Below are 14,520 nucleotides of genomic sequence, written 5' to 3' on the forward strand. Positions count from 1 at the left end.
AAACCGCACTGGAATATAAGCCGCACTTTGAAAGCAAACAATGTTTCCGTTTGCACCGGCTAACGCTGAGCAGACCAATGCTCACGATTGATTACGAATAATTCCTCTTTCAAGTAATAAGCCCCCGTTCAAGTGTTGAGCATTAAATTAGCTGCACGGTCTGTAGAGATCTTGGGACAAAGCCACTTTTTTGTTCTAAACCCGGACTATAAGCCGCTTCGAAATATAAGCCGCACAACCACAAGAAAACTGTCAAATCGGAGTACAAAATACGGAACACACACACACACACTGTGTGTAACTCACAGTCAGATGTACCCTGTTGAAGACATGGGGCCTGTTTCACTAAGCCAGTTTAAGGAACATGCCAGGCTTAATGTCAGCCAAAGTAACCGACATTACATTTAGTCATTTAGCAGACGCTCTTATCCAGAGCGACTTACAGTAAGTACAGGGACATTCCCCCCGAGGCAAGTAGGGTGAAGTGCCTTGCCCAACGACACAACGTCATTTTGCCACGGCGGGGAATCGAACCAGCAACCTTCAGATTACTAGCTGATTATTTGCCCAATTCCCTAACCCTGGTGGATCATAACCCTGGCTTGGTTAAACTGGCTGTATGGAACAGGACCAGGCCCTGGTGGAGCAGCAGGTGTGTTTACCAGGTCCAGAGCTGATCCGCCTCCTAGATACTCCATGATGATCCACAGCTTGCTGCCTGGGGGGAGGGGGGGGGGGGGGGAAGCTCAGATCAATCAATCATCCCTGTGTGTGTGTGTGTGTTTACTGTATGTGTGTCTATGGTGAGTATGTGTGTGTGCGTGTTCTCTGTGTGTGTGCGTGTGTGCGTGTGCGTGTGCCTACCTTCAGGTAGGAGCCGTAGTACTTGGTGACATGAGGGCTGTCACACTGGCTGAGCACCGTCATCTCCTGCTGAATGTCCTCCATCTCGTCCTCCGCCTGCTCCAGGTCGATGGTCTTGATGGCCACCACACTCTGGGTGCGATTATCGATGCCTTTGAAGACCTCGCCGAACGAGCCCTTCCCGATGCGATCCAGCTTGGTGAACAGCTCCTCCGGGTCAACATGGGTGCTCTGGAGGGAGGGGGGGAGAAATAAGGCATGGAGAGAGTGAGGGAGAGAGATGGAGGGAAGGAGGAAGGGATGGAACGAGAGATATATGGATTGATGGAGGGAAGGAGAGAGTGAGGTAGAGAGGGGGGAGGGACAAATGGAGGGAGGGAGAGAGAGAATTAGGGAGAAAGGGATGGAAGGAAGGAGGGAAGGAAGTGTCAGACACACACACACCTGAGCAGGCTTGGAAATAGGAAGGAGAGAGAACTGTTGAAGAACAGGAACTCACACAAACACACACGCACAAACACACACACACGCACACGCACGCACACACACGCACACACACCCTATGAAAGACAGAAGGCTTTAAAATGAAGAAGGAACTAGCTTTGAACATTGGCCCAACACCATTGATTTGTACACACACAGAAACACCACAAACTAAGTTCTACCCCACACGACAGGAGAACAGAGTTGTACTCAAGGTTAATTATAGCTGCACACCTGTATACTCTCTGAACAAGGAAGTTCTGCTAGGCAAATACACCACCTGGTTTACCAGCTTTTGACTTCAAGACAGAGAGAGACAGAGAGAGACAGAGAGAGCGAGAGCGAGCGAGAGTTCATGTTTTACAGGAATATGCTTGGAGGAAGTTCCATCTAGCTCCTTCCTCCTCCTATACACACCATCTCTCTCTCTCTCTCTCTCTCTCTCTCTCTCTCTCTCTCTCTCTCTCTCTCTCTCTCTCTCTCTCTCTCTCTCTCTCTCTCTCTCTCTCTCTCTCTCTCTCTCTCTCTCTCTCTCTCTCTCTCTCTCTCTCTCTCTCTCTCTCTCTCCTCTCTCTCTCTCCTCTCTCTCTCTCTCTCTCTCTCTCTCTCTCTCTCTCTCTCATCTCTCTCTCTCTCTCTCTCCTCTCTCTCTCTCTCTCTCTCTCTCTCTCTCTCTCTCTCTCTCTCTCTCTCTCTCTCTCTCTCTCTCTCTCTCTCTCTCTCTCTCTCTCTCTCTCTCACCTAGGTTTATGACTGTAGGGTAAAGGGAGATGCTGTTGTGGAGATCTGTCAGTCAATATTTGAGTTGTGCTAAAGAGTTCAGTGAGCTCAGGTGCATGTGTGTGTGTGTGTGTGTGTGGGGGGGGGGGGGGGGGGTGCTAGCTAGGCAGACTGAAAGACATCGGGAGCATCAACGCTCATACACACACTACAGTGCAGTATGGTGTTGAGACGCAACCTGTTAATGAGTAAATGACCCGCAGGTGTTTTGGGCTAATAAGTTGCCTTGACGTCATTCTGTGTTGACTGCAACCTGTTCGTTTTTACACAAAAAAAAACACTGACGTCACAGTGAGCCTTGCTTTCACAACCAGGGACGAGAATAACATGTTCACACACATGCGCGCGAGAGAGAGAGACAGTTTCTTTCTGGAAACTGAGTTTAAAAAAATATATATATTACGTTTTAGAATTCTCTTTGTTCCCAAACAAAGTTCTGCCGCTTACCTGTGACACGACGCTCACCTGCCCTTGCGGTCGTCGTGCGTGGGAGTGAATGAAGGTATCTCACCTGCATACCTGGACCTCCATAACGATCACGTCCCCCTCGCGCTCGTCCTCGTCCTTTTCTCGAGTCTACGGTGCCAGAAAAACTGAGTTAAGGGGCACGTTTGAACGAAATCAGCTCCAGGTACGGTAAACCTGAGCGAGCCGAGTTGTCTGGAAGGAAATCTCCGGTGTCCGCCCTTAGTCTGCCGCTCCCTCACCGAGAAAAAAAAACAAACTGTATGGCCTTGTAGAGGGTGGAAACTGGAAAGTAAAGTAGGTCCAGGTTTAAATGTTAGCGTCTTTAGTGCGATACCTGTTTGCGCTGTAGGTGTCAACATTTGAATATCACGTTGAAACATCCGCCTTCACGGTGAACTCGCCTTCTCGCTTTAGAAGTTGTTCTACTGCGCTCTGTCGCTTCTGGGTGGAGCCGTGGGCGCCAGAGACGTCAGAGGGGTGTGTGTGTGTGCGTGTGTTAGAGAGAGAAGGGGGGGGGGGGGCGGGGGTGAGAATGTTTTTTTTTTTTTTGTAGGTTTCTTTTACTCAGCGCCCACATTTTATGATTATAATGATTATCAATTCCCTCCATCGTTATTCGTCCTCGACCAAGGTTGAACGTCCGAAGTGTGAGGCAAAATAACATTTATTCAGTGACCTATGCGAGACTTTGTCAAAAATGATCTGTACAGACAACCTAACCTGTAATTACAGGTGACCTTCCAACTTCACAATAAAAACATGCCCTCTGGCGACACCTGCTGGTGAAACTGAGGAATCGCTACCTTGGGATCCCGGTCCGGAAGTCACCCGGAAGACGAGTGAGAGGGAAAGCTACTCCAAAAATGGCGTTTCCTACGCTGTAGGCGAGACCCGTGCGGATTTATCTGCCTGATTTTAACGTATTTAAGCGTATTTTTATGCAGACTATGTGGTGATTCAATACGTCCTTATCCCTGTCTATTCGGAAAGGTAAGTGTCGAAACGTCTTTCAATGGCCAAACGCTTAGCAACGGTTACCAGGTCAGCCAGTCTATATGCCAGGTTGGTATTCTGTGTTATGACAGCAAGCTCGTCTGCCTTCCGAAGGCAGTGACCTATACTTCTACCTACCTATATACTTCGATATTTATTTGGACAATAGTTGTGTGTTTGTTGCATGTGTTGTGGAAAGATAGTCCGCTATTTCTCAGATCTGCTGGCGGAGCTACAGTACTTAGGGTGAGCGTGTTGTTGACTGTGTAACTGCAGTACGTTTGAACGTCAGAAGTCATTCAATCCCCTCTCCCTCCCCTCCTCCCTCTCTCCCTCCTCTCTCTTAGCGTTTGGTGTACGCTACACGGCTCAGTGTTCAACACCATCCTGTTGCTTCTTCTGGCGTGTCATTCTAAGGCTGTGTTTTCTGATCCAGGTAAGCTGTGTGTGTGTGTGTGTGTGTGTGTGTGTGTGTGTGTCAGTAGTCCGATGTGTGTGCGTCTCAGTAACGTGGTGTGCGTGTGTATGTGTGCAGGAGTGGTGCCTCTTCCAGAGACAGCCATTGACTTCTCAGACTTGAGGTCCCAGTCGTCACTCATGAACGAGAGGGTGAGTTCTGTTACACACACACACACACACCCCAGCGTGACCCAGTCAGTTGTGTAGGTGTGAGCTCCCTGCTGTGTGTGTGTGTGTGTGTGGGTGTGCTCAGGGCTGTGAGGGCTGGACTGTGTGTAGTCGCTGTGAGGCCTACAGACCACCCAGAGCTCATCACTGCAGGGTCTGTCAGAGGTGCATACGACGCATGGACCACCACTGTCCTGGTGAGACTCCTGCTCTCCTGTCTCCTCCTCCTCCCTCTCCTCCTCCTGTCCTGTCTCCTCCTCTTCCCCTCCCTCTCTCCTGTCTCCTCCTCTTCCCCTCCCTCTCTCCTGTCTCCTCCTCTTCTCCTGTCTCCTCCTCTTCCCCTCCCTCTCTCCTGTCTCCTCCTCTTGCCCTCCTCTCTCCTGTCTCCTCCTCTTCCCCTCCCTCTCTCCTGTCTCCTCCTCTTCCCCTCCCTCTCTCCTGTCTCCTCCTCCTCCTCTCCTGTCTCCTCCTCCTTCCTGTCCTCCCCCTCTCCTGTCTCCTCCTCCTCCCTCTCCTCCTCCTCTCCTGTCTCCTCCTCCTCCCTCTCCTCCTCCTCTCCTGTCTCCTCCTCTTCCCCTCCCTCTCTCCTGTCTCCTCTCCTCACTCCTCTCTAACATCGTGTGTGTGTGTGTTGCAGGATCAACAACTGTGTAGGAGAGTTGAACCAGAAGTACTTCATCCAGTTTCTCTTCTACACTGGTGAGTAACCATGAGATAGAAGTTCTTCATGACTCAGTCAAACGTTAAATTTGAACTAATGCTCTTCCTTTTCCCTCCCTCCCTCCCACGCCTCCCACCTCTCTCTCTCTCTCTCTCTCTCTCTCTCTCTCTCATCTCTCTCTCTCTCTCTCTCTCTCTACTCTCTCTCTCTCTCTCTCACGCTCGCTCTCTCGCTCTCTCTCTCTCTCTCTCGAGCTCTCTCTCTCTCTCTCTCTCTCGCGCTCTCTCTTCTCTGTCTCTCTCTCTCGCGCTCTCTCTTCTCTGTCTCTCTCTCTCTCTTCTCTGTCTCTCTCTCTCTTCTCTCTCTCTCTCTCGCGCTCTCTCTCTCTTCTCTGTCTCTCTCTCTCGCGCTCTGTCTCTCTCTCGCGCTCTGTCTCTCTCTCAGCGCTCTGTCTCTCTCTCGCGCTCTGTCTCTCTGTCTCTCTGTCTCTCTGTCTCTCTGTCTCTCTGTCTCTCTGTCTCTCTGTCTCTCTGTCTCTCTGTCTCTCTGTCTCTCTCTCTCTCTCTCTCTCTCTCTCTCTCTCTCATCTCTCTCTCTCTCTCTCTCTCTCTCGCCCACCTCCCTCCCTAACCCTCCTCAGGGATGCCAGCCTCTACTCCATGGTGCTGGTGGTGTCTGCCTGGGTGTGGAGGATCAAGAGCGAGCTGGAGGGGGGGGGGAGGGGCCGAGGGGAGAGGAGACCCCAGTAAACACCTCATAGTGTGAGTGTGTGTGTTCAGAGTGTGTGTGTGTTCAGAGTGTGTGTGTGTTCAGAGTGTGTGTGTGTTCAGAGTGTGTGTGTTCAGAGTGTGTGTGTGTTCAGAGTGTGTGTGTGTGTTCAGAGTGTGTGTGTGTTCAGAGTGTGTGTGTGTTCAGAGTGTGTGTGTGTTCAGAGTGTGTGTGTGTTCAGAGTGTGTGTGTTCAGAGTGTGTGTGTGTTCAGAGTGTGTGTGTGTTCAGAGTGTGTGTGTGTTCAGAGCGTGTGTGTGTGTTCAGAGCGTGTGTGTGTGTTCAGAGCGTGTGTGTGTGTTCAGAGCGTGTGTGTGTGTTCAGAGTGTGTGTGTGTTCAGAGTGTGTGTGGTGTTCAGAGTGTGTGTGTGTAGAGTGTGTGTGTGTTCAGAGTGTGTGTGTGTGTTCAGAGTGTGTGTGTGTGTTCAGAGTGTGTGTGTGTTCAGAGTGTGTGTGTGTTCAGAGTGTGTGTGTGTTCCAGTGTGTGTGTTCAGAGTGTGTGTGTGTTCAGTGTGTGTGTTTAGAGTGTGTGTGTTCGGAGTGTATGAGTTCACATCCCCTAACTCTCCTGTCTCCCCCCCTCTCCCTCCATAACTCCCTCTCCCCTCCCTCACAGAGCCCCACTATATCATCTTGCTGGTGGAGTCTATATTGTTTGGAGTGTTCGTCATGGTGATCTTCTACGACCAGGTAGGACCCGTCCTTGGCCGTGTTGAGGTGGTGATGTAGTCAAACGCATTCAAAATTGTCTTCGATAATTTAACCTTTTTTTCTTTCACTCTCTAATCCTCTCCCTCACTCTTCCCTCCCTCTCCACATCCCTCCTCTCCCTCCCGCCCTCCCTCCCTCCTCTCCCTCTCTCCCTCTCCTCTCCACCTCTCTCTCACCCTCTCCAGCTGGTGTCCATCATCACTGATGAGACCCCCATAGAGCAGCTGAAGAACAGACTGATGAAGGATCGGGCGGCTAGTCCCCAGGCCCGCACACACACCCCGCACACACACACCCCGCACACACGCAAGCCCAAACTCGCTCTGCTCCGAGAGTTCTTCGGAAGAGGTACATGTCCGCCTGTGTGTGTGTGTTTTCTTTTGTATTTCTGTTATTCTGTAACTCCACAAGTCTTACCAATCCCCTCTTCTCTCTCTCTAAACTCCCCCCTCCACCCTCCCCCACACCCCCTCCCTCCATCCCTCCCTCCCCCCAGGGTCAGTGTTCTGTTGGCTGTTGCCTCTTCATTCCAGCCCCCCCCACAGCTGGCGGGATCAGCTACTCTGCCGTTCCAGACTACGACGTCTAACACCCCCCCCACCCACCCACCTGGGCAACTCCCCTAAGACGCCCCTCCCACGCCAGTGAGACGAGGACATCATGGTCTACAGGCAAGGAGCCAGGGCTCTTCAGGGCTCCTCAGGGTTCCTCAGGGTTCCTCAGGGTTCCTCAGGGCTCCTCAGGGTTCCTCAGGGTTCCTCAGGGCTCTTCAGGGCTCTTCAGGGCTCCTCAGGGTTCCTCAGGGTTCCTCAGGGCTCCTCAGGGCTCTTCAGGGTTCCTCAGGGCTCCTCAGGGCTCGACGGTTGAGAAGCTGCGCAGAGTGAGGCGTCGGGGTGTTTCTGTGGAGAAACAAAACGGTGTTTCTGATGACATCATACGTTACTGACAACTGTGTTACACACGTGCATATGAAGGGACACACGACACACACACACACTAATGAAGATGGACACACACTTTTCCTCTTACACACACTAACCTCACACACACACACGTTAAAACAGAGTGATGGTGTATGCCCCAACTCTGTCTCTTTCTCTCTCGCTATTTTGTCGTTTTAGACTGTCATCCATATTCACACCATCAGAGTGGTCTTTCCATCACTTGTTACAGTAACTGACTTTGTCTTACTGGGAGGCCAGGTGACATTCACCCCAAAACACCTTTGAGATTCAGTGTTAGAATACCAGTTTGAATGAGAACGATGATTCGTAAAACTTACCTCAGATTCTTCCCAATCGTCGGTGTTTTAGTACAGCATTTTGAAGGCAGGCTCTCTGGATTCAGAAAACAGTTACCTATAAAGGATATGGAATCTAGAACAGGGATCTTTGAATTGTCTAAACCTTTTTTTTTTCTTTCATCCACCCCCTTCAGTGTGCAAATCCCAAATGTTTTAATACCTGTTCTAGTCTCTTTCTGGACTCTAGACCGAATTTTATTTGTATTTTCCAGTGAGTCAATATTTTCTCTTTATTTGTTTCACAAACATAGTTTATTTATTTTACAAGGTTACAACGTATATATGTATCTCCTTGATAAACCTGCTGTAGTGTTTTCTAATTCACCGACGTCATGAAGCGGGAAGCGACACTTACGGCACGAGAAGTTAGTACGGCGTTTCTTGAAATATCAATTAGGTTCTTTAAAACTAAACTATTGATTTCAATGTAAATAAGGGAAGTGTTTTAAAGCTAGGTTGATAATATCATACTGATCCTAGCTGTTAAACCGGGAAAGTGTCTTCGGTCTTTGACAGACCGCGATCCACATCAGGTTACTGCTCTTGTAAAAAAAAAAAAGTAGAAAAAAAGTCTGTCTTTCTATGGACATTTTTCTGTTTTTTGTTTAGTTTTTCTGTGATAACGACGTTACGTTTTTTTGCTGTTTTGACAACAGCGCGAAGGAATGTGTGTATAGGAGTGATCATGTTTACATTTTATCGATGATGTACTTGTTGAAATTTGTATGCTATTTATTTGTGTATATATTTGGACTGTGATACTGTGCTGCTCAAATGTGGAATAAAAAAATGAAATTGTAATTTTCTCACCTGAAGTCGTTGGGTTAAAGTGACGTTAGTATTTGTTCTCCTTTTGTATTTAAAAATGTTTGCCTAATAGTTTTAACGTTTTTCTAGGACGGTGGCGTAGGCAGCTGTCAAACGAAAATTCAAAATGAATGAATGAGAGACATATGGCTCCAACACAACTAATATTAGGCTACAGTAATACTTGAAAACTGGCAACTGGCAATGAGCTTTTTTATTGGTCGAAAATCCTGTACGTCAGTTGGTTCAGTATCATGTGACAATGTTATTATTTTCACTTCCTCCTTCCTGGTAGTTCCAGTCATGTGAACGCGGACTAAAACAAATCCGAACAACGACGTATCTGATCGCCGCAACGTTCGTTTTGATCCGTCAGCCACCGACTGCCCCAGACACCGGTCTCCTCGGTATGGCGGACGAGGAGCGTTCCCCGTTGTTGTCTAACCAATGCGACGGGACAAACGGCATATCTCCCGGCGGTACCGTGTATGGGTTCAAACCACAAAGTGAGTGGTTATGATTGTCTGGGCTTTGTCAATTCAGCTGATTCTAAAGTACGGACGTGTAGTTGTAGTTGAATTATAACCTGCCAATTTATAAAAAGTTAGCTTAATGAACACTTAAAGCGTCTCTTTATTGTGGTTATACCAGTACTAGTTAGTTTGTGTCTATCGCGTGAATTATCTAAGTAGTTGTTGCAAGGGATTTCTTATCGCGTGAATTGGTTCACTACTTTGGAAGAGTGGCTTCATTCCAACGCGGGTGCGTGTGTTCTTCTCACACGCGCATTCTCTACATGCTAATATTCTCTACATGATCTAATCCTTTCCCCCAATTCCCCACTACTTGCCCCTTATCTCTCTGTCTTCCTCTACATCTGCCTCCTCTTTCACTCGCTACACCCCTTCTCTCTCTCCCTCCTTCCCACTCTCTCTCTCCTCTCTCCTCCCCACCTCTACCCTGTCTCTCTCTCTTCCCCCCGCCCCTCCCCTCTCCTCCAGGTTTCCCCCCGTTCCCCAGCCCCTCTGCCCCGCCCCTGCTGGGGGAGGAGGAGCCCCCGCCCCCCTACTCCCCCCAGGGCAGCCCGGGCAGTGCCAGCGGGCCTGTGATCAGTTGCAGGGTGTGCCAGGGGGCCATCAGCGTGGAGGGGAAGGCCCACCAGCACGTCATCAAGTGTGGCGTCTGCAACGAGGCCACGGTGAGGACGGAGAGGCAGAGAGACAGACGGGCAGAGAGACAGACAGGCAGGCAGGAAGACAAACAGGCAGGCAGGAACACAGACAGGCAGACAGGCAGGTGGGCAGACAGGCATAGAGACAGACAGGCAGGAACACAGACGGGCAGGTGGGCAGACAGGCAGAGAGACAGAAAGGCAGGAAGACAGACAGGTGGGCAGGCAGGCAGGCGGGCAGAGAGACAGACAGTCGGGCAGACAGGAAGCCAGACGGGCAGGCAGGCGGGCAGAGAGACAGGCAGTCGGGCAGGCAGGAAGACAGACTTTTAGTTCTGATCTTTGACTGTTTATCATCTCCCCCCTCACTCCCCCTTCTCTCCCCTCTCTCCCCTCTCCTCCCCCCCTCTCTCTCCCCCCTCTCTCCCGCCTCTCTCCCCCCTCACTCACCCCTCCCCCTGCCAGCCTATAAGGAACGCCCCCGTGGGGAAGAAGTACGTCCGCTGTCCCTGCAACTGCCTGCTCATCTGCAAGGTGTCCTCCCAGAGGATCGCCTGTCCCCGGACCTACTGGTGAGAGGGAGGGGGGAGAGAGGGGGGGGGGGAGAGGAGGAGGGGGGGGGGGGAGAGGAGGAGGGGGGGGGGGGAGAGGAGGAGGGGGGGGGGAGAGGAGGAGGGGGGGGGGGAGAGGAGAAGGGCGGGGGAGAGGAGGGAGGAGAGGGGGGGAGAGGAGGGAGGTGTGAATGGGAGAGACAAGAGAGAGACATGGAAACATCAGATGCTGTGTGTGTGTGTGTGTGTCGACAGTAAGCGGGTCATCAACCTTGGCCCAGTGCATGCTGGGAGAGAGAGTCCTGAGCCGCAGCAGCCTGCAGGAGTTAGAGTGAGCTGTGGACACTGCAGCAACACCTTCCTGGTACCAGCCTCTTCATCACCACCATCATCATCATCACTACTATAATCATCACCACTCCATCATTGTCTTCCGCATCATCATCGTCTTCATCACCACCAACAGTCTAATAATAACCGTCATCATCTGAACTGTACTTATGGTCTTATTCTGTATGTAATTATATCTTTATACTAAATCATATTCTATATTTCTGTGTCTGTGGTGTTTCAGTGGACGGAGTTCACGGATAGGACATTGGCTAGGTGTCCACACTGTCGGAAAGTGTAAGTACTGATTCACCTGTGTGTGTGTGTGTGTGTGTGTGTGTGTTTATTTACCATGTCTCTGAGTGATTCTCTTCCTGTCTCTCCTTGTTCAGCTCTTCGATTGGTCCTCGGTACCCCAGGAGGCGGGGCCTGTGGTGTTTCTTCCTGTTCCTGGTTCTAGCTGCTTCCTCAGCAGGACTGATGGTGAGTTCTAACAGGAAGTGTCCTAGGTAGTGTCCTAGGACATAGCCTAGTGTCCTAAATTATATCTTAGTGTCCTAGGTAGTTTCCTAGGACATAGCCTAGTGTCCTAAATTATATCTTAGTGTCCTAGGTAGTGTCCTAGGATGTAGCCTAGTGTCCTAAATTATATCTTAGTGTCCTAGGTAGTGTCCTAGAACGTAGCCTAGTGTCCTAAATTATATCTTAGTGTCCTAGGTAGTTTCCTAGGACGTAGCCCATCCATCCATCCATCCATCATCTTCCGCTTGTCCGGGGGTCGGGTCGCGGGGGCAGCAACCTAAGCAGGGAGGCCCAGACTTTCCTCTCCCCGGCCACTTCCACCAGCTCTTCCTGGGGGACCCCGAGGCGTTCCCAGGCCAGCCGAGAGACATAGTCCCTCCAGCGTGTCCTGGGTCTTCCCCGGGGCCTCTTCCCAGTGGGACGTGCCCAGAACACCTCACCAGGGAGGCGTCCAGGAGGCATCCTTATCAGATGCCCGAGCCACCTCAACTGGCCCCTCTCGACGCGGAGGAGCAGCGGTTCTACTCTGAGCCCCTCCCGGATGACCGAGCTTCTCACCCTATCTCTAAGGGAGAGCCCGGACACCCTGCGGAGAAAACTCATTTCGGCCGCTTGTATTCGCGATCTCGTTCTTTCGGTCACTACCCACAGTTCGTGACCATAGGTGAGGGTAGGAACGTAGATCGACTGGTAAATAGAGAGCTTCGCCTTTCGACTCAGCTCCTTCTTCACCACAACGGACCGATGCAGAGCCCGCATCACTGCGGACGCCGCACCGATCCGCCTGTCGATCTCGCGCTCCATCCTTCCCTCACTCGTGAACAAGACCCCGAGATACTTGAACTCCTCCGCTTGGGACAAGATCTCCTCCCCGACCCGGAGATTGCACTCCACCTTTTTCCGGTCGATAACCATGGCCTCGTATTTGGAGGTGCTGATTCCCATCCCAGCCGCTTCGCATTCGGTTGCGAACCGCTCCAGTGAGAGCTGGAGGTCACGGCCCGATGAAGCCAACAGGACCACATCATCCGCAAAAAGCAGCGACCCGATCCTGAGGTCCCCAAACCGGACCCCCTCAACGCCCTGGCTGCGCCTAGAAATTCTGTCCATATAAGTTATGAACAGAATCGGTGACAAAGGGCAGCCCTGGCGGAGTCCAACCCTCACCGGGAACAAGTTCGACTTACTACCGGCAATGCGGACCAAACTCTGGCACCGGTCGTACAGGGACCGAACAGCCCCGATCAGGGAGTCCGGTACCCCGTACTCCCGGAGCACCCCCCACATGAGCCCCCGAGGGACACGGTCGAACGCCTTTTCCAAATCCACAAAACATGTGTAGACTGGTTGGGCGAACTCCCATGCACCCTCCAGAACCCTGCCGAGGGTATAGAGCTGGTCCACAGTTCCACGGCCAGGACGAAAACCACATTGCTCCTCCTGAATCCAAGGTTCGACAATCCGACGGACCCTCCTCTCCAGCACCCCTGAATAGGACGTAGCCTAGTGTCCTAAATTATATCTTAGTGTCCTAGGATGTAGCCTAGTGTCCTAAATTATATCTTAGTGTCCTAGGTAGTGTCCTAGGACATAGCCTAGTGTCCTAAATTATATCTTAGTGTCCTAGGTAGTGTCCTAGGATGTAGCCTAGTGTCCTAAATAATATTTTAGTGTCCTAGGTAGTGTCCTAGGACGTAGCCTAGTGTCCTAAATTATATTTTAGTGTCCTAGGTAGTGTCCTAGGATGTAGCCTAGTGTCCTAAATTATATCTTAGTGTCCTAGGTAGTGTCCTAGGATGTAGCCTAGTGTCCTAAATTATATTTTAGTGTCCTAGGTAGTGTCCTAGGACGTAGCCTAGTGTTCTAAATTATATCTTAGTGTCCTAGGTAGTGTCCTAGGACGTAGCCTAGTGTCCTAAATTATATCTTAGTGTCCTAGGTAGCGTCCTAGGACGTAGCCTAGTGTCCTAAATTATATTTTAGTGTCCTAGGTAGTGTCCTAGGATGTAGCCTAGTGTCCTAAATTATATCTTAGTGTCCTAGGTAGTCCTAGGATGTAGCCTAGTGTCCTAAATTATATCTTAGTGTCCTAGGTAGTGTCCTAGGATGTAGCCTAGTGTCCTAAATTATATCTTAGTGTCCTAGGTAGTATTCTAGTGTGCTAGGTCCTACAGGTAATATCCAAGTGTGTGTGTGTGTGTGTGTGTGTCTAGGTGGGAACATGGCGCTCGGCTCAGCATAACAAAGGGATCTATGCCTCCTGGGCCCTCATGGTTCTGTTGGCTGTTTTCTGTCTGGCTAGAACCTTCTACTGGGCCTGTCTCCGGATCAGCCACCCCCTCCAGAACTCCCCGTAGCAGGACAAAGCTTCAGTCTCTATTATATATATGAATTATATGTATGAATATTCTGTTAGAATATAGTCGAAGTCAGGTGGCTGAGTGGTTAGGGAATCGGGCTAGTAATCTGAAGGTTGCTGGTTCAATTCTCGGCCGTGTCTAATGACATTGTGTCCTTGGGCAAGGCACTTCACCCTACTTGCCTCGGGGGGAATGTCCCTGTACTTACTGTAAGTCGCTCTGGATAAGAGCATCTGCTAAATGACTAAATGTAAGTGTAGATTAACTGGGTTGGTCAAAAAACATACACAGAACTGGGTAATTGTTTTTAGGGTTTACTTTCATTTGGATACATTTTTTAACAAAGTAATTTTTATTACTCTAATATGGACTAAATAACTGAGCCGTGATACGTTGCTGTACAGCTGTAGATCTCTAAACGCGCTCCTTGACCACTACCGGCGGTATTCCTGATTCTGATAGCTGATTTAGCTGAATCATGTTAGACACAGTGGTTCTGATAGCTGATTTAGCTGAATCATGCTAGACACAGTGGTTCTGATAGCTGATTTAGCTGAATCATGCTAGACACAGTGGTTCGCAGCTCTGGTAATGTTCTAGACGTTTCCCTGCTCCAACACACCTGATTCAGATGAACGGGTCGTTATCAAGCTCAGCAGAAGCCTGGTGATGAGTCGTTCATCTGAACCAGGTGTGTTGGAGCAGGGAAACATCTAGAACGTGCAGGACAGGGGGGCTGGAGGACCAGGGCTGAAGACCACTGCTCTAGACACAGGTGGAGTAAAACCCTACAGGAGGACATTTCAGCAGGATCAGGTTTGAAGCAGGGGCGGAGCCAAGGGGAGGAGCCAATGGGAGGGGCCTAGGACCACTCATTTACATTCCCCACATTTCTGTTTGCTTTAAAAAAATAAAATAATTGTAATATATATATACTGTACATATACTTTTTTCTTTTTTGCAACCCCTTCATTTTAAGATGGGACCCCAAAATATAACATTCTATATTTGGAGATCCCTGTTAGATGTCAGAACAACACTGCTGTTCTTCTAATGTAAAATATTACAACTGTTGTCGTGAGTCTTTTGTAAATTGTGAAACTAAAACACCTTTAACGTGTT

The 14,520-nt window shown here is 50.0% G+C and overlaps 3 protein-coding genes across 3 annotated transcripts; 2 read left to right on the forward strand and 1 right to left on the reverse strand.

The window, feature by feature from the left end:
• Positions 1 to 864: 864 nt before the first annotated feature.
• LOC134016121 (serine/threonine-protein kinase 24-like) lies at positions 865 to 3,035 on the reverse strand (the record flags this gene model as incomplete). Its single annotated transcript, XM_062455532.1, has 2 exons — positions 2,639 to 3,035; positions 865 to 1,095 (listed from the first exon to the last, which is right to left on the reverse strand). Coding segments are annotated over exons 1-2 (237 nt in total), but the record flags the coding sequence as incomplete, so codon positions are not given.
• A 238-nt stretch (positions 3,036 to 3,273) lies between these two features.
• On the forward strand, positions 3,274 to 8,467 carry zgc:77880 (zf-DHHC domain-containing protein). The gene is given in 12 exon segments (XM_062455524.1): positions 3,274 to 3,285; positions 3,448 to 3,528; positions 3,530 to 3,585; positions 3,936 to 4,024; positions 4,124 to 4,197; positions 4,301 to 4,431; positions 4,853 to 4,918; positions 5,517 to 5,641; positions 6,260 to 6,333; positions 6,540 to 6,702; positions 6,851 to 6,888; positions 6,890 to 8,467. Coding segments are annotated over 12 exon segments (963 nt in total). The 3' UTR covers positions 6,944 to 8,467.
• Positions 8,468 to 8,757: 290 nt separating this feature from the next.
• On the forward strand, positions 8,758 to 14,520 carry LOC134016120 (type I phosphatidylinositol 4,5-bisphosphate 4-phosphatase-A-like). The gene is made up of 7 exons (XM_062455531.1): positions 8,758 to 8,970; positions 9,466 to 9,662; positions 10,101 to 10,207; positions 10,442 to 10,550; positions 10,761 to 10,813; positions 10,909 to 10,999; positions 13,252 to 14,520. Exons 1-7 carry the CDS (start codon positions 8,874 to 8,876, stop codon positions 13,393 to 13,395), a joined length of 798 nt encoding a protein of 265 aa, XP_062311515.1. The 5' UTR covers positions 8,758 to 8,873; the 3' UTR covers positions 13,396 to 14,520.

The sequence above is a fragment of the Osmerus eperlanus genome, unplaced genomic scaffold (genome assembly GCF_963692335.1).
Source record: "Osmerus eperlanus unplaced genomic scaffold, fOsmEpe2.1 SCAFFOLD_261, whole genome shotgun sequence".
In the NCBI taxonomy this organism is placed as follows: Eukaryota; Metazoa; Chordata; class Actinopteri; order Osmeriformes; family Osmeridae; genus Osmerus; species Osmerus eperlanus.

Coding starts and splice junctions, on each gene's coding strand:
- LOC134016120 (XM_062455531.1), top strand. CDS start 8,874: ATGGCGGACGAGGAGCGTTCCCCGTTGTTGTCTAACCAATGCGACGGG. Junction 10,551..10,760: donor ACTGCAGCAACACCTTCCTG/GTACCAGCCTCT, acceptor GTGGTGTTTCAG/TGGACGGAGTTCACGGATAG. Junction 10,814..10,908: donor TGTCCACACTGTCGGAAAGT/GTAAGTACTGAT, acceptor CTCCTTGTTCAG/CTCTTCGATTGGTCCTCGGT.